Source organism: Gopherus flavomarginatus, chromosome 7 (assembly GCF_025201925.1).
Source record: "Gopherus flavomarginatus isolate rGopFla2 chromosome 7, rGopFla2.mat.asm, whole genome shotgun sequence".
Lineage (NCBI taxonomy): Eukaryota > Metazoa > Chordata > Testudines > Testudinidae > Gopherus > Gopherus flavomarginatus.
Genome location: NC_066623.1, coordinates 12782714 through 12806423, shown reverse-complemented (window position 1 = coordinate 12806423; position 23710 = coordinate 12782714). Strand labels below are relative to the sequence as shown.

The following is a 23710-nucleotide window of genomic DNA, read 5'->3' as shown; positions in this document are numbered from 1 at the left end:
ATAACATGTGCCAATGGTTAACTGTCCTTCTACTTAGAAACTTTCTTATTATCCAAGCTAAATCTTCCTTGCTGCAAACTAAGCCAATTACTGCTTGTCCTATCTTCAGTGGACACTGAGAACAATTGATCACTGTCCTCTTCATCACAACTATTTACATATTTGAAGACTTACCGTGTTCCCCCTTCTCTAGCCTAAACATGCCCAGTTCTTTCAACCTTTCCTCATAGGTCATTTTTACTAAACCTCTCACGTTTTTGTTGCTCGCCTCTGAACTTTCTCCAATTTGTCCATGACTTCCTTAAAGTGTGGCCCCAGAACTAACAGAGTACCCCAGCTAAGGCCTCACCAGTGCTGAGTAGAGTGGAACAGTTACCTCCCCAGTCTTGCATACAACACTCCTCTTAATACATCCCAGAATGACATTTGCCTTTTTCTCAACAACATCACACTGTTCACTTTAGTGACAAAACTAAGTTTTTACAATGTTATTTTACTCTTGCTGCTGCTCTTATTATTTTTTCTTATTTACTATTTGTATTACAATAGCATCTGGGGACACCAGTCAGAATCCTGCCCCACAAGGTGTCAGGTGCTGAACGTATATAGAGTAGGAGGACAGTTCCTGCCCTGAAGAAGTTCTTATAGCCTGGGAGAGTAGCTGAATTCTGTTTTGGCTCATGCACAGTAAATAGAACTCTGAGACATTTTCCATCTGCTTCTCATAGGGCTCCATGCTTGTCATCTTACTAATTTTAAAGGCAAATTTTATCAGTGAAATGATGGTTTGTCTAGTTTATCCCCTGAAATCTCAACCTGCAATATGAAAGTCAAGCAGGGCTCCCTCTGGCTTGGGAGTTTGTTCTGGTGGAGAAGGGCAGTGTTAAAGTGTAAAAAGAGATAGCACTGTGCCTGGGAACTCTGAGCTGGCAGTGGCCCCTTGAAGGACACAGCCAGCTATCGTTTAAAGCTGCCCCATGCACATCTGCACCAGCTGTGTGGCTAGTGCATAGTTTGCCTCAGAATCAGGGACATTAAACTAGCTCCTTTTTGCCCACCCCATCCACTCAGGGCACCTTGCAGCTGGGAGTCTGGCCCAAAGGCTTTAGCATACGGGTACCTATCTTAGGATTTCAAAATGCAGCAGCAACCTGCCATTGTTTCTGTCACCCTACTCATCACTCGCTAAGTCCTTTTAGCTCATCTCCACGTTCTAGTAGCTCTTCGCAGCACTCATCATTTGCTCATTAGAGGAAGCAGGCAAGCCTCCATTTGTTCTAGTTAGGTCAGAGGCCAGTACTCACGCGAACCCAGAAAGCCATATCTGATAGTCAGTACTTCACTGACACAGAACAGAGCAGCAGAAGCAGTAGCAGCAGAGATGCTAAACCCCACCCCACCCCCAAATTTGGTGAAGGGAGCAGCATGGATCATAGCCACTGAAAGTAACACCCAAGTGTGAGTGGCATTAACTTTCCTTATTTCCTTTCTGCTACGGCAGTGGGCTGGAGAGATGAGACAGTGTAGCAAAAGTGAGAAAAGAGAAAAAGTGCACAGAAATGTGAAATGAGTTGTCACTGGAGGTAGCCCAGTTGCTAAGGGAGTTGAGGTGGCGGCGGCTGCTACTGCTATATTCAAGTGGTATGTGCTCACACGCTTTCACACAACAAAAATTATATTGAATTTTTATTTTGGGTGTGATATTTTCTATCAGTACAATTTTTGTGGTGCAATAGCACAAAGAGACAAGCGCTTAAGGTGTCTAGAGGCATCAGAACAATCCTGTTTGTTTTATTTTTATTACCCAGTGGCTCAAACTGGCAGACCAGCCAGACTCTAGACATACCATGGGGCTGTTCAGATCTGGTTCTGAGCTAGATTGTTCATGCCAATACATGCAGTGGGCCTAAATCAGAACATTGCATGCAAACACACATCCACCCACCCCTGTGAGCTTCTAGTGAACTTCCTATCCAATCTGCAGCCTGGATCATGTCCCTAATACTTATGCACTAATTTGAGTTGGTTACAGTGCAAGGAGATGAAAATGAAATCAGCAAAGGCCTGAGGGTATACCCCATCTGAGCCTGGGAACTTCTTCCAAAGCAAAATGTGCGTCGTATTCAGTGCAGCCTGACCTTATAACTTTATTTCTCAAGCACAGAAACTGGGCTCGGATGACTAATTTTACAGAAAAAAGATTATTCCCCATTGAATCAGCAACAGTAAATGTTCATGCGTTTTGTTTTTCATGGCCTAAATGTGGACTCATCTCTCCCTGAGAAGTGGTGTGTGACAAACACATGCAGGATGACTTCTCCTGACTTGACTGCATAGCTTGCAGCATGTATGTTAGAACCACAGTCATTCTAAGGTCTTAAGTGGGAGAGATATCCATTTACTTCAGATTATGGCTCCCCAGCAAGTCCGCGTGCAGGCTTCAGAGTCTCTTCCCCTCAAGCCACCTCAAGTGTAATGAACAGTTGTTATACAGATCTTTTAGGACCAAGCTCTGCACATACACAACATTCTACAGAAATGGAGCTCCTCTTTTCAACTGGGCAAATGAAGGAAGCGAGATTTTTAGCTCCTTTGAGCAGGCCAGCCTCAGGGAAGCCAGCTTGCTGATTATCCAAACTTTTGTTATCTGAATTGTCCAGGGGACACAACTCCCCTTCAGATAACAGGGCTTTTGAGACAGTCAGGGCTCCACTGCTGAAGACTGCTGTTTTCCAGCAAACCCAGATGGACAATGAAAAAAGGTTATTCAGTGAGTACAGCTTACAGTTGTCCTTGTTTATGTGGCTCCTATGGGCGAGTGAGGTGAATATTCACATGAGTTCTGATTATTGCCAATCTCCCATCCATATCAACATGTGCAGCTGTTGGACCTACACTAACTGTGGTATATGTTTGGATTTTCTACTTAGAGTAGGAAAATTTAATCCATTTTAAAATATTTTGTGTTTGATTCTCTACCACTCTGAGCTCTGCTTGTGTGCTTTGGAGAGGGGAGGCTGTCAGGAACCCGACACGCTCCAAAGCAGGACAGCTTTAACTCACATGTAAGGACCCAATCAGTGGAAAATTGGGTGTAACAGGTCTTCCCGTCCCTGGCCTGACACACCCTTCCCTAACCCTTTCCCTGCCCCAGCATTTCCCTCGCCTCCTGTCAACACTGGTGTTCCAGCGCAGATGGCCACAGAACTCGGTTACAGAGCTGGTGCAGGTGGCAGCACTGTCACCTTCTCCAGCTTCGCGCTGGTGGAGACCATCTCCCTATAGATGGGCAATTCTCCTGGGGCAATCTCCAGCTGCTTTAAGTTCAGCTTTTTGGACCAAGGAGTCCAGACAATACATATTATAATAAGCAGGATATGGAACAGAATATAGTGCTCTAAGGATAGGGAAAAAATCCTTGGCAGCATGCCTGGGTCTCATGAGGCTTGTGTTATGGTGCTAAAAATAGCCATGTGTGGATATTCCCATTCAAGCTCTGAAGCCTATCACCGTTGCCAACTTTCAAAGCCCAAGAGAGAACATTTACACGGCTATTTTTAGTACTGTAGTGCGAGCTCAAGTGTGTAGACCTGCTGCCAAGGGAGTTGGGGTTGGGTTGGTTTTTGGGTTTTTTTGCAGTGTAGATGCCAATACACGTCTGTGCAGTACCATGTCTGAACAAGTGGTGAGAGAAAAAAGGAGGGAATTGTGCAGCTCCTCAACTTTGTTTAGGATCTAGAGGTTAGTGACTAAGGGTCATAATTTCAAAAGGGCCTAAGTGCTTTAGGCACATCTCACTGAAAGTCATGGGATGTAGTCTCCTAATGCCAAAGTCACTTTTGAAAAATGGAGTTTAGGCTCCCACTGCACTTAGGCCACTTTGACAGCGTTGCCCTGTACGTACAACAATGCTTAGCTCTTATCTGCTGGTTTTCGTTCTTCCATTGAGCTCAAGCACTTCGCAGTGATGGATTACTGTCCTTATTTTACAGACGGGGAAACTGCGGCAAAGGGCAGTACAGTGACTTGCAACACAGCAGCCACTCATCACTGGAGCTGGAAAGAGATCTTTGTTCAAAATTTTGGGCAGCTCATTCTGTTCTATTTCTTTATTTTGCCAGGCAGGGATTCCCAGTCCCTTGCTCAATCCCTGAAACCACAACTTCCCTTCCATTAGATGGAAAATCAAATGCTTCCTTCAGTTGTCTGAATAATTTTCTTGCCCATCTATGCCAAGTAAACTCAATCTGGTAAAATACAAAAATAAGATGGAGTGAGCTGCCCAGAATTTTGACTATTTTCATTCACAAGAATTTCTCATGGAGTCATGGAGAGTCTCCCCAAAGGTAAAGAGAGCTGACAGACTTGCCTTCTGCTTTTTCAATGAGCTATTTCTGGGGCCAGCAATGTGGGAAAGTTTGAAAGTGATATGACTAATCTGCACTTACCGCTGCTTAGGTTACCCTGCCGAGTGCTAGAAACCACAGTGATCACTCAACTCAGCAGCAGCGGTGGCAGGCTTGTGTACAGTATTTGGTTAGTGACAGTGAGGGACTAGTCATACAAAAACTTAAGGGGGTGTTTCCAGATTTGCGCCTCTTGTGACCAGAGCTCATTGGTAGAAGTTCACTGCTATGTGCATGTGTCATCCGAACACAAAGAGATTTCAGCAAGGTGGAGAGGCACAACTGGAGAGGGGAAATGCAGAAATTCTGCACAGCAAGCTTTTGTAATGATACATATGGATAACATCGGTAGTGATGTCTACTAGTTAAAAGACTGGACTAGGAACTGCTGCTTTGGATTCAGGTCCCAGCTCTGCCACTGCTTTACTGTATGATGGCAGGAAAGTCATTTAACCTTCCCGTGCCTCTGTTCCCATCTACAGAAAGGCGAAGTATAATACTAGGCAGCAACCATTGGTAAATATATCTTTTCCTACTGATCTCTTGCATGTGCCATATTCCTGTGATCACAAGGAGACACTATGATCCCTGAGGAATGGTGTGTGATACACTTATAAGGCAGCAACGACATCACCAGGGAAATAATTACGTAGCAAAAATGGAAATTTTACTCTTTTGTCTAAATAAAAAATATTTGGGAAAACAACCCTCCTCCCAGATTTACACTGAGTTGTCTGTGCCTGTTAACTGCTTAGAAGCCTGACATTTTCCATGGTGTCTGCCAAACTAATTTTCAGGAAGACGAGGCAGCACGATCCAGAGGCCTGGGCAGGCGTCTGGAATCTCGGTTGTATTAATGAATCTGCCATTGACTTGGTCTGTGATTATAACTGAACCACTGTGCCTGCCTATTTGTAATATGGGGCTAATGGTCTTGCCATCCTTTATAAACTGTTTTGAGATCTAGGCATGGAAAGCATTAGATAAATGAACATGTTGTAATAATTAATTCGGCCTTTGCTAAAGAAGAGCTATTGTGTTTTACCGTTTGGATGATGAGGAAACAGAATGTGGCAGTGTGAAGCTCCAGGAGCCAGATCCTCCATAACAGGCACAATTAATTACCAAAGGGTCAGTATAGAAATGTCCTGCGGTCGGTACTTGATTTCTATTTCCTTTATGGCTGAGGTGTTGGTAAGGTCTGGAGACCACAAGTGTCAACTGTCATCCGTTCCTTGCAGTTTACCCACTCAGTTTAAAGTAAGTAATCAGTGAATGGAATGGAAAGTCAGAAGGAAATTAAAATGTTTTAAATGTAAATTAGAGAATAGTCTAAGATCGTTTTCACATTACAAGGTTTCAAGCATTTTGAAGCTGATGGACCAGATGAGCCCACTGTGTTCCACTCTGCAGCTGCAAACCAACCTTACAATTGGCTAGTGTAGTGAAATCCTCAGGTCGCATAGAGCCAGTTCAGCCAGCTTGACACCACAATCACTCCCAGCCCTTGGCATAGATGTTACAGGAAGGGGCATGGCCAGAGCATGCTGTGCTCCAGTGATCTCCGGCTGCTGAAGGCAGATACAAGTTAGAGTAGCCCAGAGGCTACTCTAAATTTATGCCAGGAACCCAAACCAATCCCAGCAGCCCCAGGGAGCCAGAGTTGGCATAAAATGTCTTTCTTACAATAGAGCAATAACTGAAATATGATAGGTGCTCCCTTACTGTTTGTCCCTGAAAGAGAGTGTAGGAAAGAAAAGGCGAGAGCCTTACTCTTGTACGAAAGAAAAGATTTGAGGTAGTTAATAGGAATTGAAGCCAGAGGTTATGATATTTCATATGATGTCTCAAACATAAATTTGGAGAGCAGATACTTTCTTACTGTTTTACTTATTTTATATTATTGGTATATTTTGTAGTGGCTTACTTGGATGAAGTGCTAACAGACTGCTCTGTAGCTGCGGAGTCTGCTATTTGACTATAGTTTTCCAAAGTCTCAGGAATACTTGCGGTCCTTTTAAAAAAAAGAAAGAAATAGAAGGCAGGGCAGAATAGTGGCAGAGTATGATTTAATATATCAAAAGTGTAATGGAAGAATCTTTTGATTATAAATCCTCACCCTTATACTGAGGATTCAGGAAGCTGATCGGTTAGTTTTAGCTCTCTTCATTTTTAATGGGGATAGAGTGACACTGCAGGTTCTGAATTTTGCTTATCTCAGCTGGGAGCGCCAGTAACCTGCTGCTAGGCCTGATTGTTATAAAGTGTCAGGAAAATCCTCCAGCTAGTTTCTTCTCAAACAAAAGGAAATCAGAGAAATGACTTTTGTAAGTTTCCCTCTTACAGGAGATGCACCACTTAAGTAGTTTTATTAAACATCTTTGTACTAGTTCTATTTTGTTCAAAATGGGAGGTGAGGGGGAAACCTTGAAACATTAGCACCTGTATCAAATGTGCAAATGTCTGTCCCACCAAAGATGCCCCATGCACAGACCCTGCTAGGATGATCCATGTTCACCACAAAAGCTAAGCTCCTCTGTTGTCTTTGTCTGTTGCGTAATTCAAATTGTAGTTGGATGTGTTTGCTTTTTTGCTTTAATTTATTCATTCTGGCGTTGTGTGCATTTCTCTCTCTCATTTTTAATGTATGAAGAACAAAGCACAGACCTGGAATCTCAGGTGAGAGTCCATAAGAAGTTTGATATCATGCTGAATGCTATATCCAGAGTTTACAGCTCACGCAACTCACGTCTGCAGACCAGCTGAGGGCTCTGACCCCGAGTGCTTGCTCCAACTCCCAATGAAGTTAATTAAAAAGACTTCCGTTGGCTCAGGCCCCTAGTGAGTTAAGGGTCACCAGAATTACGTGTCTTCCTTTCGGTTGTGACTTGTCTACACAAGAGAATATTTCTAAAACATGTCCTCTAGCTGCTACTACTGATGCAGCTCCACCAACGGCAGCAATGCTGGGATCTCAAGTGTAGACCAGGGTCCTGCGGCTGTTGACGTTTTTTGCACTGCAACAATACTTCAGCACCTGGTTGAGCAGTTTTGGATAATGCAATAGTAAAACTGCCGGTGGCTTCAGGAACCTTGGGCAGTCAAGGATAATTGGTACCTGTTTGCACATGCATCTTGGTCACGTTTGGCCAAGGATGGGAGTTGCCTAGCCCTTCATCCTGCAGTGAAGGGAAGGATACTGCAGTGGTGGTGATGATGGTGAATCTTCTGGTTTTATGTCAATTCAGCAAAAATAAGAATTTGATAGTTAGCCTAGAGCTTCTCTTGAAGTTGGACAGACCTATATGTGAGGGAGGAAGTCTCCTAATTGTCCGTGGCCAGCAGTTCATCTTCCTTAATAATCAATGCACCTGCATTTCTGCACGGCCCATCCAATTACATTAGTTAGGAAGGTGGCTTTTCCGCTTCAGAGTGATAGCGGCTGCTCTCTGGGTCATTTTTTTTTCCCCCTCTCTCAATTTCACACAGGTTAGTACGGCTGAGTAATCTCAGTAGTGTGGCCACTTAAAAGTAAGAGCAGTATAAGATTATGCATGACGGTGACAGGAAGTCTGCACCAGAACACAGTGTTGTTTTCGGTTACCAGGGTGAACAAAAAGAATGTGCAGTTGCGCACTTAAAGTAGGTGTTTAGAGACAACTCTGAGATGTCAAACTTGTCAGAGAAAATGGTGGTCTGGGACACAAGAACATTCACATACTGTGTCTCATTTGGGAAAATAGTTCTTGTGTCCATCCTCTTGTACATAAAACAGGCCCTGTGTGGGTAGCAGAGCAGCATAAACTGGCCTGTTAATCTCTTTGGCCCATTCATTCCTTGGCCTCTACTGAGACTGCGAACAAAGACTCCAGTTTTGCTGGGTTTTGATGTAGACATCTATGCATAGGAGGCTGGACTGAAACCAGGCTAGTTATTTTAGATAGGCATCTAAACAGCCCATCAGTTGATAACTAAAAACTTTCATCCACCACTGACCTAAAATCGATTTGAACCAGTGACTTTTAGATAAAAGTTCATGGAACCCTTCACCAATCCCAGAGTCATCCAGTTCCTCATATTTTTAGTATAACTTTTATATTTTCCCATCCCAGGTTCCCCTGTATTCTAAATAGACATTTTAGATAGACATATTTCTGATACCACCGCATCCTTTACAGAGTCATTTCAATGGGTTTTTTTCCAGGTGAAATATTTAAACTACATAAAAATACCTGCAAAGCAGTACAGTTCAGAGTCCTCCAGTAACAGTTCTACTAAGCTAATGTAGGTTGAAGGTTAAATAGGGGCCTGGTTGGAGGGACTACTAAAATTTTTAAAATACTCCTATATTAAATGCAATTCAGCTTGTGGAAATATTTGTCTTCAGGTCAGTTTTCCTAGCACAAGGCAGTTATTGGTTGGCAATTTCAGACTTACCTTGAAGATTCTCTCAGGATTACAGTTTGTTTGCAGGAACTAAATCCAGGCCTTATCAAAAGAGGAAATTATGCCCCCCATCTTTGGCTTTCATAGCCATCAGGTTTGATTTTACAATTTGCAGTGTCTGGCAGCTTGTAGAGAATCTGATGGTGACCAGTAACCATAAAGATGGCTCCTGGTTGTGAACAGATACAGACTAAAATATTTAAAGTTGTGAATCAAAGTGGAAGACACCTTCTCAGTTTGTCAGCATCTTCCCAGAACCTTCCTTCCTTTTCCTTGTTTTTTACCCAAGGATTTTAAAATACTTTATACAAGTTCAGCTTTGCAAGACTGCTGTGGAGTATGCATTATTATCCTCTTTTATAGCTGGAAAAAAACAATACACGGAAGCCTGATTCTCCACTTTCTTCTACCTGTGCAGATTGAGTGTGAAACTGCTATGAAATCAGAAAAGTCATGTGTTTTATACTCATCTTTTACAGGTGTAAAGGCTAAACCATCCAGCCTCGAGATAAGTGACTTGCCTACAGCTACACGGCAAATAATTTGTAGATGCTGAATTGAATCAGGTCTCCTGGGTTCTAAGTCCCCTCCTTTAACCACTGATCAACATTTGTATATGGTCCACTCTTATTCCTCCTAATCGTATACTATTATCAGTCCTAGTGTTGTCTGCAAGATTTTCCCTGGAACATATCCTGACTGTTTCCCCAATCATGGTGAAGTCAGTTTGGGTTTAAAGGCAATTGTGGGCGAAACTGGGCAAGTATGAAACAGCAGACATGCTTGAGGCAGACAGCAAAGTTTGTGTGTGTGTGTTTTCCTTACAGCACTGCAACTGTTTTAAACAAGTTCCTTTTTCTTTGCTCCAACATGCAGAAATATTCTGCATTGTGCTTAACACAGCAGCCTAATTTCACAAAGATTTCAGGCCTTGATTGCTCTGATGCTGTAACAGAGAGAGAGAGAGGGAGACTGAAGTTTACTTTTCTGAATTTAATTTTGTTTGCTGCATCCTTCAGATTTGTCCATGACTACCATAAAGTTACTACCAAGTTACTCAGGTTTGGCTGTGTAGAAAATATATAGATTTTGTTGATGTTTGCTCTGGATGAGTGCTTACACAGCACTCAGGAAAGCCAATGTTTTCAAAAAGGGTCCGCTACATATGGGTTTCTCCATTTCTGAGAACCATCCATGAGACATTTTGGGCCTGAGTTTCAGAGGTGCTGAAAACCTAAAACAACAAGAATCGGTGACTAGAACGTGTGAAAACCCAGAGTGTTCCAAAGTGTGGGCCTATAAGCTCCTAAATTCTGTGTCCCGGAATGTACTAGATTCAGTGTAGAATCTATGTGGGGAGCTTTGGGGCTAGTCTTTCCTTTGGGTTTTCCAAAGTATAGCTTAGGAATCCAGAGGGGCTATTCTCAGGACATACTGTCCTTTTGCTTCCTATTGTTCTCCTTTTCCTTTTTGCTCCTTCCTTTCTTCACCAGCAGTTGTAGGGATTCTGGAAAGAGCCCAATCTCTTCATTTGACACCTGTCCCTACTTCAAAAAGACCACTGTGTATGGCTTAGCAGAGTCTGAGGCAGGGAAGTGTCTTTTGTAAGGACAAATTAGCACTGAAGGGCAGAGCTGCGCTATTTATTCTTTACCTTTAATTACAGACTTTTCTGTGCCATTTTTTCTTTGTCATATAGGACAACTAAGAGGGGCTAATGTATCCCTTTCCTCAAAGAACACACAGCAAAATAGCTTCAAGCTTTCTTTCAAGGCATTACGGTATTTCTGCCAATAGAGAAGAATTTGGTAGTTGAAGCGGCTAGATGTAAAGTGTGGCACTTTATGCACTAAGAACGGAGACTAAACTTATGCCAGAGATGGTGGCAGAGTGACGGCAGTGGCTTCACCAGATGTTACTGAGCATGCTCAGTCCATGTGAGCATGCTCAGTACAAGCCAAGGAGCAACTGGGGGGGCATATGACCTCATGTGTCACCTCCCCGCCCATCTCTAATGCATCGTCTCTGACTCATTCCCTCCGATGTCTGAGAGTGCAAGAAATAGGCATGCTTCAAGTCTGCTAACTGAGGGGCCCTGGAGTCAGAGGGCTGGGTCTCTGGCTTAGTGCTTTTGATATAAAGGCACCAGGCCTGTCGCTTACTTTAGTCTGAAACACGTGTTCAAATTTATATTTAGAAAAGAGAGAGAGTGTGTGTGAGTGTGAATGTGTGTGTAGAAAGCACACACACCCTGGCATGCCTCAACAGAGGGAACTGACAGAGTAAAATAGAGGGTACTAGCATAGCAGTACATTTGCTAACATGCTCGGTATCATCTGGAGATAAAGAAGCTAGTGTAGGGTCTCACAACAAATTTTTTGGTGGCCTCAAAGTGCGGCCACCAACTCTAGGTGGTGGCCACGCTGACAAATTTTTCCTAAAATACTTAATTAACTTTAGGAAAAACAAATCATTCTAATTTGTTGAATCTTTTTGTAGACTCAGTAATAAAAATAATGTAGTTGTCTCTATTGTTTACTGAACCTAAACAGATTAGAAATACAAATAAGGTGCTCTGCAGGTTCTTGTCTTTTTTGTTGTTGTTTCTTTTGCTTTTTTGGTTGCTTTTTAAAAAAAGACTTGCTAGCTCGGTGTTTCTCAAACCGGGGTCGCCAATTGTGTAGGGAAAGCCCCTGGCGGGCCGGGCCGGTTTGTTTACCTTCCCTGTCCACAGGTCTGGCCGATCGCGGCTCCCACTGGCGGTGCTAGCTAGTAAGTCTGCTGCTGTCAAAAAGGGATATCAACAAATGCACACACATCACTTTTCACATCAGCAGACTTACTCAGTCCTGGCAAGCCCAGGGACAAATTAAGCCTTGGATGGGGAGGTCGGTAGAGGTGAAGTGGGGGGAAAACATGACAGGCTGGTGGAGGCAGCAGGAGTTGGGGCGATGAGGGTGTGAGCCCCACAACTGGGGGTTGGAGCCTGGTGGCCAGAACCTGCTGCCCACCACCCCAGGGCTGGAGCCCAACCCCACTGTCCCCAGGAAGGTGGGGAACTCACTAGTTGCCTGCTCCTCCAGCATTTATGTCTCCAGAAGGGGGGCAGGGTTTAACCCATGCTGGTGGCCCTGTGGGAGGGACCACTGCTTTGCTCCCCTTTCCCCCGTCACTGGCGAGGAGGCTGTGGCCGCAAGAAAAGCCACTGGTGGGCTACATTTGAGAAACGCTGTGCAGAATAGGCACTACTGTAGAGTTTGAAAACTTCATGTTGGTTGTGCTGATCCAGGGTAACATCATAAATATTACAAAACAGTGTTTTATTTTACAATGATGCTCCAAAATACACCAGCTTACAGCAGCGCCACTGCTGTTGTGGCTCTTTCCTGTAAGGGACTATATGTAGATAAAGCTATTTTTCTGCTCTGTCTTTGAGAGTATTTATTGTAATTCTCAGCATCTCACTTCCAAAGCCAGGCCTAGAGAGGGCACTTGCAGTCTTAGGCAGGCAGGAATGGCTGCTTTCATATATTTACCCTGTGAAGTCTGAGCCAGACCTTTGCTGTTGCTAGGAATAGCAGTTCTGATGATATTTGCTTAGACACTTAATACCAGATACTCAGTATACCTGGATTGTAAAGCACAAAGGCATAAATTTCTGAAGCCTTTCCCCTCCCCTTGTATTTTACAGTCCAACAAGGTTCCTGTAGTGCAGCCGTCCCACGGAGTCCATCCACTCACCCCACTCATTCCATACAGCAACGAACATTTCAGCCATGGCTCCCACTCACCACACCTGCCAGCCGACATCAACCAGAAACAAGGTAACTCTTATCCTACATAAGCTTATTGGGGCAGGAGTCCTCATGATGATTTAGAAGAGAGGGCTGATGCCATAAGTTGTTGAAATTAGAGTTGCTACATAGCCGGTGGTTCTCCAGCATGGCCAGATTCTTTAACCTATGTCCAGTTCAAAAACTAAATGACCATCAATGCAAACGCTGAGTGCAGTGAGCCATGGGCAGATAAGGGCATGGGCTAGCAGGGGAATTTGCTTGGGATTTAGCTCCTTGAGGATGCTTTGCACTCATGGCCAAGAGAAGCTTGAACATCAAAAAATATCTGCCTTTACCATCCATTTTGCTTAATTCTCCGTGTAATAACTCTCTTTGTAGCCTTAGAACAGACCAGAGTCTGGGGATGATTCACAAAAGTGAACCAGAAAATGGAAAGTAACCTTTCCTTTGACTCATACCTGAACTGTTGTCATGTTGTCATTTTGAGAAAATAAATGCTTGAAACAGGAAATATTTTGACTAACTAGGATCTGTGTCTGGCGTGTAGCTGGATTTTTACAGTCTGTAGCCGCGCATATGTGGTTGTCACACAGTTTGACTATTTGGGTTTCTCTTATTTGTTAATATAATACATAGCAGACAGACAATCATCTCAGGAAGGGTATAGAGGAAAGTACAATAAGGAGAGTTTAGACCCTGTACTGTGAAAAGTGAATACGTGTGTGTGAATTTATCATAAATCATTTTTGGTTTTGGGGCTGGTGAGAAGCTGCTATTATATGTTGTATTGGTGCAACAGACTCAAAAATCTTCCAAGTTCATCCAAAGCTTTGCTAAGATTGACAAACTTTGGGCAGACCCTGGGCATAGTTTCAGGTAAATCTAGGTTAGTGTACAGCTTGGTGTCAACCTAAATTCTGGAAGAGATCTTGGGTTCATTTGAACCTGGAAATCGATGGAAAACTCCAGGTGCATACACAAGATGGTGTGTTTCACGCAAAGCCCTGCATACCAAAGCCACATGGCTACCTACCATTCTAAACTTTGTGAAGCTATCCTGCCAACACCCCCACTGAGAGGAAAAGACATAAAGTGTTCCACCTGCATAGTATGGTTGCTCACCTTTTGGAGTGGGGGAGTTTTCTGTAATCTCATGCAACAATCACCAGTCCACGTAATCTCAATTTCTAAAGCTTCTGAGCATGTTGCAAAATGATAGTTGAGCTGAGTTACGAATGCTGCCAAACAATGTGCCATCAAGTAAGGGGAATAGCTAAGGAGGTAGTGATGATTTGTGAACCACTTTCTGGTCTTACCAGTGTTACCCTCATTAAATCCACAGGCTGCTGAGGATTTACTCATGGAACAGATACCGGCATATGTCTGGTGTTTCTTCCAGACAGCAAATCGCTTGCCAGCCACCATCATGTAATAAAGTCAACAGAAAAATACAAAGTTAAATTAAAACCTATTAGAAGCACAGCTAATGGCAGATTTCCAAGTCTCACAAAAGTGGTGAGAGAAGATTATTATTATTTTTTTTTAATCTTGTTTGGCTCCTGAGGGAATATAACACAAAGCACCTTATTTCAGGCTACCCTTGAAAACTCCTTGCAGAACACAACTCCATGACTACTCAAGGGCCTTTGAAAGTCCCTGCCTTTTAAGGGCTGGTCCACACTAGGGGGGGGAAATCGATTTTAGATACGCAACTTCAGCTACGTGAATAACGTAGCTGAAGTCGAATATCTAAGATCGGCTTACTCACCCGTCCACACCGCGTGGGATCGATGTTCGCGGCTCTCCCTGTCGATTCCGGAACTCCGTTGGGGTTGATGGAGTTCCGGAATCGATATAAGCACACTCGGGGATCGATATATCGCGTCTAGATTAGATGCGATATATCGATCCCCGAGCAATCGATTTTAACCCGCCGATACGGCGGGTAGTCTGGACGTGGCCTAAGTGTGCTTCAGGGACTTCCTATTAGTATGTAAAGCTTTAAACAATAGAGCATCGGCCTACTCCAGGGACTGGCAGCTGCCCTGTGTCCTTTCATGAAAATTAAGATTGGCACTGGAGCTGCTAATGGTCCCACAGCATAAATCTCTGTTGAGGGCCCATGAATCTAGAGTGCTCTCCTCCTGGAGACAGGCCAAATTACATCTTCAGTGTCCTTCAGGGCAAGGCTCTAATGGCTAATACATAACTGGAAGGTTATTTGATGTTCTGTTGTCACCAGGTAACTATACAAAGGTCAGTGTTGTGTTCAAGGGATCATTCATTTCATATCCTTTCACCACAAGACATTGCCCTGGCAACATCTCACTTTTCATCACACAGACAGATGCGCACATATACTCTCTCTCTTTTTTCCCACATCAGGGACATTAATCTGGGGATCTTTCTTCCCCCTGTGCCTTTTGGAGGTAGATACCTAAAGCCTGGTTCTGGGTTTTAATCCTGTGCCAAGTGCAGTGAGAGCAAAGCAGGGTGCTTGTGTTTTTCAGTTCCCCAATTTGGCCCTCTGTGTAGAGCAGCCTTGAAGCTGCTCTGACTTCTTCCCAGCTACCCAGGGCTCCAAGAGAAGCTGTCCTGAAAGCCAGGAAAATAGCCAATGTATAGAGACACTCTGGCCATATCCCCTTTCCTCTAACCACACCCCGGTACCTTCAGCTCTGAAGAGCACCCAGGGAATTCTCAGGTGGCGACATGAACCAGGTTTGTGGCCCCTTGATACCAGCAGAGCAGCACAAATAGGTTGTGGTGTAATAGAAAATCAGGCCCTTAAAATCAAGACCTCTCTGAAATGGAATACACAAGCTACGCTTAGAGAAACAGCCCTGAGGGAAGCTCATGGAAAAAGTCATTATGGATAAAGAGTGCACAACAAAATGGCAAGAAGCCACAGGGAAGGAAGGCCTTGCTCCTGAATGGTGTCATTGGTCAGCATTAACGTGAGCACCCTAAGGAAGAGCTTATCTGTGATGAACTGGGGAGCGGGGGGAAGAGAGGAATAGAAACTGATGGGATGGAACAGAAATGCAAAGCACAGCATTGTTTGGTAAGTGAGTGTTGTGGCCTGTGGATGACCGAAACATGAGTAGAGGAGTCATCTTTTTTCTGCAGTAATATTTGAAGGTTATCGCTTTGCTTCGCGACTCCGCAAACGGCTACACCGAAGGACATGTCTGGGATTGAGCCTCCCAGCCTAGGTCCATGGTGTTAGCAGGGCTCACGCTAGCCCTTAAAAATAGCTGGCTAAATGGCGCTTTGACCTTGCCAAGCTTGGACTCTCAAGCCCCACTCTCCTCCTTCCCAGGCTTCAGAGCCTGAGCTGCAACATCTATTTTTTAGTGCACTAGTGTGAGGACCCGAGCTGGGAAGCTTGCTCCCAGCTGCAGTGTAGACACCCCTTAGTGGTACAACCAAACCACTAAACGGGATTAATTGTTGTACCCTGTCATTTGGAATGATTGTGCATAGGAGAAAACTTTTGTCACACATTTCTCCGGGCAGGTCTGCACTAGAAGCGCTACAGCGGTGCAGCTGCAGCGCATCTGGTGAAGACACTGTGTGCTGATGGGAGAGCGCTCCCCCATTGGCATAATTACTCCACCTCTGCGAGAGGCAGAAGCTACGATGGCAGGAGAGTGTCTCCCACTGACACAGCACTGATGTGGACAGCACTTAAGTCACTGTAACTTGCGTCGCTCGGGGGAGGGGGTCTTTTTCACACCCCTGAGTGACATAAGTTACATCCACTTAAGCGGTAGTAAATAGAGAAGTTGAAAACATATTGACTACCATAAACCTGGAAATGCTAGTGCTTGCTCTTCCCAAATATCCTTCTCTAACCAAAGTCTTGATCCTCTGCTTAGGTGTGCACCGTCCTTCCCAAACATCGGATATCCCTGGTTTCTACTCCCTCCCTCCCGGCGGGGTTGGACAGATAACACCTTCTATGGGATGGTAAGTGTCGACAGTTTATCCAGGGCCTCTGGAGGCAAATTGAGCGTTGCTCTTACTCCTGCATCCTAAGCCGCAACAAGGTCCATTTACTCTCTAGGTCTTTGATCCACTCTAAATAGTATAATTTACTGGTGCACAATTTGTTTACCAAAGCACTTTGCAAACATTATCTCTTTAATCTTCACAATTGCCCCACCTGTGGACTCACAAGGCCTAATTTCCCCTGTTCCCTGTGAGGTTGGTAAGTAGTACCAACGCCATTTTACAAACGGGAAGCTGAGACATAAAGAAGCTAAAGGTATTTGCCCCAGGTGACTCAGCATCAAAGCTGGGATTGGGACTCTGGGCCACTAGCTAGATAACCCTCTACGTTCCCAATGCCTTTCACCATAGTATATAACATTGTGCAGGGATTTAAAATAAAAAATGGAGAGAGAGTCCATTGCCCATCCTGCTTTAGGTGTAATCACGGCTTCTCATTTTGAGTGGGATGCTAGTTCTGTCCTGCTCTGGATTTAGCCATGGGCTGTTATTTTTGAACTTATCAAACTTCTGTGTCCCAACCTTGCGTTCAATCCACCAGAAGCTGCCTTTCAAAAAGGGTAAGACAGAGAAAAACACAGTATGGCAGAGAACTGTCTCAACGGAGTACAAAGAATGCTTGCTCACCCAACAGCAGGATGTGTGCATCCTGACATTATCCAACCCATGATCTCTTGGAATCCTGCATTCTGAGTGGCCCAGAAATGTATTTAAATCCTTTGTCATTAAAACTGAATGACTTTGAGCACACATAGGAACCAGATCTGGTGTGTCAGGAGATGCCATTTTTGAGTGATCTCTGTTCAGATTAGATTAACATTTGCAATGAGTGCCATCACCAGTCCCTGGTAAAGTACTGAAATTGTAGAGACATGAGGCAAGATTTACAGTGGTAGGGGGAGTTTGGGAACATACATCGCTGACCATTGGCATGTGGGAATCTTAAGGTGAAATCAATAGACAGCAGTGTGCAAATACTTTCTTGACTGTTTCTCTTGCAAAAACCTGGTATAGACATGTAGCTATCTTAAAATGAGAGAGATGAAACAATTAAAGAACAATGTGAAATGTTAACTAGATTTGTTTATTGTTAGTGTTCCAAATATTTAACAAAGAACCAGAGACTGAGGCCAGACTAGATTTATGTTTGGCTGTGAGGAGATTAAATTTTGCTTTCCGTCCTAAACTTGCTGCTCTTGGCCGATGGTTTAACTCCTTGGACGATGTGATTCCTCCTCAGGACAGACAAATTGAAACTACAGGAGTGACTGTGCTGTAACGTGAAAAAAAAATTTGGCGAAAAAAGCGGCTACTTTACCAAATGCACAGCTGGGAGAATGGGAAACCGTTAAAGGCAGCCTAGTTACATGGGACAAGTCTGTTTTTCAAAATGTTTGTTTGTTTGTTGGTCAGACAGGAAATTCATTCTGCTGACAGCCACTACAGCATCTGGCAGGATTTGGCGCCCTTAACCAAGTTAGTCAGACAAGTTCATTAATGACTAATGAAACCGATATGGTAAAATGACAAATAGAAAAACAGCCCTGTGGATCAGAGACCAGACCATTCAATTAGCACTTTTACAAATAGGAAATTAATATAGACTTTTTTTAAAAAATAGTTATCTGCTTGAAATTTACAAAATTCCATAAAATCACTTCCCAAGGTTTCTAGTCCTAAACTTTAGTTTGATGCTTATTTTTCAAGATCTGTTGTGAAAAGAAACATGCTAAGCTCCAGTAAGTTTCAAGCTTGGCTTCCCCCAGAGGAATGATGGGCCTCCCAAAGGAAGTTCCCAGTCAGAACTGCCTCTGAGTTATGTAAATGATGAAATTCTGCATTTGAGAAGTGCCTAGAAGCAAAGATGGTTCTCAGCCGTGTCCACTTAGACCTTCTGCACGTGTTTACAACCCAAATGCTGTATATCTCCAGAGCCACAAGTTATCAGCTCTCCCCACGCACTTCAGGGAAATGTGACTGATATTTTCAAATGTTTCATCAAAGAGATAGGTCACCAGTTTATGCTTTTACAGAGGTTTGGTACTTAAACGGTGTGGAAACTAATTGTGTAGGAGAAGAAACACTACAGAGACTCCTTGTGCCAGTAACTAGTGCTGTGGTATGTGGACAGTTCTTAAGGTTCACTGTTCTGGAATGAAGCTGACTTCAAACGCAAAGCGGTCTTAATACAGGAAGCAGCTTTTCCTTAGCAAGCTGCCTAACAAGAGTTCAGCAGAAGTGATCTTTGTTCCTGCTGAGCATTTTGAGAAGAGGAGCTGCAATAACTCTCTCTTTAATTAGCTGGGATGACAGTCAGGAACTTCGAATAAAAATGAATTATAGTCCAGTCCAGTGAGTTTGATCGCTGGAGCCTGACAACACACCTTAACCAAGAGCCTTGTAAACTGTGTCATTTGCACAGCTCACCAGCTGAACTATGCACCAGGTTTGCTGGTGTCTCATTATTATGTTTTCCTCTTTGTCTTTAAGAGCTGTTCTCTCATCATGGGGTGATAAAATCTTAAATTGTACATTCCCAGGGATCATGGATTGGTTTTGCAATTGAATTAATTTGCATGTCAAAATCACTTTGGATAAAGGCTTGAGTGCCATGATCCTTTTATATTCGGATATCTTGGCCTCCTAGAGTAATGAATGTCACTTCTGGATTAACTTTGAATGTTTTCTCGCCCCTGGGGCAGTAATGTTAAACTTCAAAGGTTGTTTAGGTTTCCTGATATATTGTAGTGCTTGGCTGTTTGTTGACATGTTTATACACTATTCACTTCTAAGCAACGTGAGAGGAATTTTTGTCTGGCAGGTTGTAAACAGAGCAGGCCAGTTCTCAACCACGTGCACTAACTTTAATACACACAGAGCTTTTTAGATTTCATCAAGCTGAGATACAGTAAATTACTGAGTGGCATAAGCAAAAACCTTATTCTTTCAGGTGTAGGGGCTAAGTACCAGGATTCTACAGTTATGGCTCTTCAGAGCAGGGACTGTGATTACTTCTGTCTGAACAGCACCAGGCAAAAGGCAATTCCAGTCCTTTTCAGGACATCTGGATGCTTTGGTGATATAATAAAATAATAATAATAATAATAATTAATAATAAATGGACCTCATTTTCAGAAGGGTGGGAAATCAATTGGAGCTGTTAATACAGAGCACCTCTGCCAATCATGTTCAGTAATAATGATCGAGGCAGCACTTCTGTTCTAAACCCCAATTTTCTTGTGCTTAAAAAAAAACAACTCTCATTTTAATTTCCTTGGGTTTGAAACTTCATGCCCAACTTTAAGCCAGAGGTGAAATAATTTTTGGAAAGTGTGTAGAAAAATCTATTCTGAGGGTTTTTTTTGACCTATTTGAGCACAAAAAAGTTTTTCATTGATTAAGAACGTTACTCAAGACACTTGTACTCTAGTAACTCCGAAATACTTTCAGATTCCAAACCTGGCACATACATTCTGTATTCAGGACTGTGTGTTACTTCATTTGAAGAAATATATGGCCTGACCCTCAGCCACTGTAAATCAGCATATCTCCACTGAAGTCAGTCTCCAGTTGAATTCAGTGGAGCTATACCAATTTACATCACTTGAGCGTTTGTCTCCTACTTTTGAAATCAGGTCACTTTAAAATGGTATAATGCACAGTATGTTATTTTCCTTACTGACTTCAAAGATCTACCAAAGCCTGCTACTCCAGTGATTCCAGGTGCAGATATTTGATTGGTTGATCATTCCCCAATCAGCAGAGTGGGATTGAGGCTGATTTTGAACATGGCAGTTCATCTTGGTATTGCACAGCAAGTTTCTATGCCTGGTAAATTTTACCTTTTCAGTTAGGGTGTGCACTGCTGAACAGTTTGTTCCTACAGTAATAATCCACCTGAACCTTTCATCTTGATGCCTGTATAGCAGATTTTAACTGTTTAGAGCTAATGAAGCAATATGCTCACATAATGCTCTAGTATTTTCAACATTTGGGGGAAGTTGGGATCCACATTCAGATCTGAACTTTGCAGTCCAGGTCCATCTGCATTACCTCTGTACTGAAGTTGGAAAAGAATGTATGCCACAAGCATCTGTCTAGCCACCGGAGCAACTAAGGCTTTCACATCAATGAGTAGCAATGAGTCCAATTATAGAGGATATTTTTAGGAAAAGCCACACAGATGTAGATGCTTTATAGACTCTTTCTTCCCGATCCCAGGCAGAGCCAGTCTGTCTATCCGCTCCCGTCATGTGGATTTAGACAGCCGTATTCGTCAGCGCTCTCTGCTGGGGCTACTTTCTCCAGGTAAGTATGAGCTGTGTGAGACAAGACAGCAGCTTTGCTGGTCTCACAGCTTGCAGTTTGTGCCATACAAGCTTGCAGCAGACTGCAAATGTCCAGGGAGGGGCTGTCAAGCTTCCAGATGGCAGGAGCAGGGAAAGAATTTTGCTTATAGTCAAGTCTCTCTAAAAATCATAAAAACATTTTGAGTTTCCTTGGAGAAGCCACGAAGATTTGGTTGAGCAATAAAAGTATAAAAATAAAATATTTTAAAAAATCCCCCACTATCAATATTATAAAGATTGGATAAGGTCCAGTTTTTCTGTGGTGTAACTGAGGTCACTCCAAACAGCACCTTACCTTGAACTGTAATCTTTACTAGAGAGAAAAATGTTCCTTTCCTCAGTATAATGGACTGGGTTATGTTGTGTGGAGACTGAGATGTTTTACTGGCTCTCGGTCAGGTTGTAAAGCAGGCGGAGAGTATGATCACTACCAGTGATTTTATTTGTCCCCAAAATTTAAACATCTTGAGCCTTTTAAATTCCATTTGTCTCCTGCTGCACTTCCCTGCATTCCAGTAGATGTTGCATCACTGGATTGTTGGAACTAACTCCTTGCTGACCACTGTTAAAGGCTCCCCACAAAACTTAAAAACCTAGGGTCAGGTACTTGGCGGGTATAGATCAGTGTAGTTCCATTGACTTCAGTGGATCTCTGCCAATTTAGACCAACTGAGGATCTGGCTGCTAGAACACAATAAAACTTATAGACAGAGCAAGTCGCATTTAGCAACATCAGCCTAGGACATTGGAGTATTGCAATGTCCCTCTCTTCTCCCTGCATTACCCTGGCAGATTTATGAGCACGTCAGGCCAAACTCTGCCTTCATATACATGTGCACAATTCCCACTGACTGCACAGACATGCCTGTTAACACAATTTGACCCTTAAGTATGGATTTGTCCTACAATTACATAACATTAGAGCGCTGACAAAATTGTGAAGAGTTTGTTACAAATGCTTGCGTTGTTCCTTCAGCCGACCGACAGCAAGCCTCTGTGCTCCTGTTGGTCACTTCTGCTAGAGTAGATTAAGCCCCAGGGGAGTTTATGTGCAAGCAACATTTGTTCGCATCTCCAGCTTTTGCTTCTGCTATGTGTTGTCATGATATGTAGGGGATAACATTCAAAACTGTTGAAGGCGTTCTTCAGGAACTTATCCCTGGAACAGTGACAGGAAAATAGTCAGCCACGTTACCTTAGTTTTCCACCATGGTGCCTGAGGCAACTTCTCCTGTTGAGCATCTAAATAGAATATAAAACAAAAGAGGAGTTTACAGTCCTCCATGGTTGCCCAAAAATCTCATTCTGCATGGTGTTGGCATTTTCACTTATACTATAGAGTGGCACAGGTTTTGCAATACTGCAGACAAAAAAGAATACCTTGTCAGATGAGGATCAAACTTCACGCTGTCGTCTTTTGCATGTGACAACGTATCTCATGAACAGTTGTTTATCTCCCAGCGGCAATTCTTGGTCTCTCCAAGCTCCAGCCGTAAAATGGCATGTTTGGCAAAGCCTGGCTATAATCTCAAAAATCTCTACAGAGCTAATGAATCTTGTAAGCTAGTGAAACCCTTACAATCTCATTTCTGTGTTGGTGGATAACGTGGCTAGGGCTGGGTGTACCTCCAAGAGTTGCAATTTGATTTGTGCTGAGACTCATGCTTTTTCTATTAAAAAATATGGAGGTGTATGGGGGTCCTAATTCAAATCCAAATGTTGGTGTGGTTTTGGTTTTTGATGTAACACTAATAAAAATAGTGTGATAACTGAGATCTGAAAATGCTGCTGATCTCTGTAAGGCTAGATTACATTGCAAATTAATTTTTATTAAAAACCCATGGAATCTGAATGCCATTCCAAATCTTTTCTGCTATCAGTTTGGCTACTATGTTATGCACTCACCCGCTGTCATCATGACAGAGGAATACACAGCAAGGATGCGTTGATGGATAAAACCAAAGAAAAGCATCAAAGACCCCAGACAAAATGCACACCTCCCCTTTGTTTTCATTGATTCAGAAACTTTGTAAGTGTAATTCTTCAGGTGAAATCAAACACCAAGTGAAGCACTGCTGCCTTTATTTAACTGCTACTGCTAGAGTACCAGCAGTGATGGAAGAGTCCTGGGTTAGGCTTGACAGACCTGCAGCACCTTGGCATCCCTACATGGACCCCTATTATTATTTCATGAAGAATGCTTTCCTTACAAAATTTCAGAGCTGCTTAAGATAAGAGATGTATTTCAACTATGTGCTTTGTTTACTTCTGTTTCGCATTTGTTCCTGTGACTTAAAAACTACTCAAAGAGTGCCATCTAGTGAGAAAAGATGTGTTCTCCATCTGCCAGACACAAATACTGGTGGAAAGAGCTGTACCCAGCCACCCCTTTTTCTGCTCATCTGGCAATAATGTTCTGCAGATGGGTCTCTCTCCCACATCTGAACCCTCTTTTACGAGCTGAATCCAGCCATCTATCGTGGGAGGGTTGTGCTAAACGCCAAGTCCCAGTGATCACTGACATGCTCTCTATTGCAGGTTTACACATCCCCTGATGCTGAGCTCTGGAATGCATACCACTGGAATCCCTCATCCAGCCATAGTACCCCACTCTGGGAAGCAAGAAATGGATCATTACGACCGGAGCATGTAAGTCAGCAAGTCTTGAGACAATGGTGAGACTATCAAAATGGTCTCC

At 43.2% G+C, this 23710-nt stretch overlaps 1 protein-coding gene and 1 long non-coding RNA gene across 3 annotated transcripts in view; one reads left to right on the top strand and one right to left on the bottom strand.

Annotated features, from left to right (window-relative positions):
* Positions 1 to 23665, top strand: part of TCF7 (transcription factor 7) — a 66472-nt gene extending 42807 nt beyond the window's left edge. Inside the window, exons 4-7 of one of the 2 annotated variants that reach the window (XM_050962831.1) lie at positions 12544 to 12676; positions 16531 to 16621; positions 20885 to 20971; positions 23551 to 23665. In XM_050962831.1, coding sequence (XP_050818788.1) covers positions 12544 to 12676; positions 16531 to 16621; positions 20885 to 20971; positions 23551 to 23665 — 426 coding nt within the window. The remainder of the gene's footprint in view (positions 1 to 12543; positions 12677 to 16530; positions 16622 to 20884; positions 20972 to 23550) is intronic. The other variant, XM_050962832.1, reaches the window with a different exon arrangement.
* Positions 6281 to 22787, bottom strand: LOC127055700 (uncharacterized). Its single transcript, XR_007775574.1, has 2 exons — positions 22208 to 22787; positions 6281 to 6420 (listed from the first exon to the last, which is right to left on the bottom strand). It is a non-coding gene; the product is annotated as an uncharacterized LOC127055700 (long non-coding RNA).
* Positions 23666 to 23710: the final 45 nt, after the last annotated feature.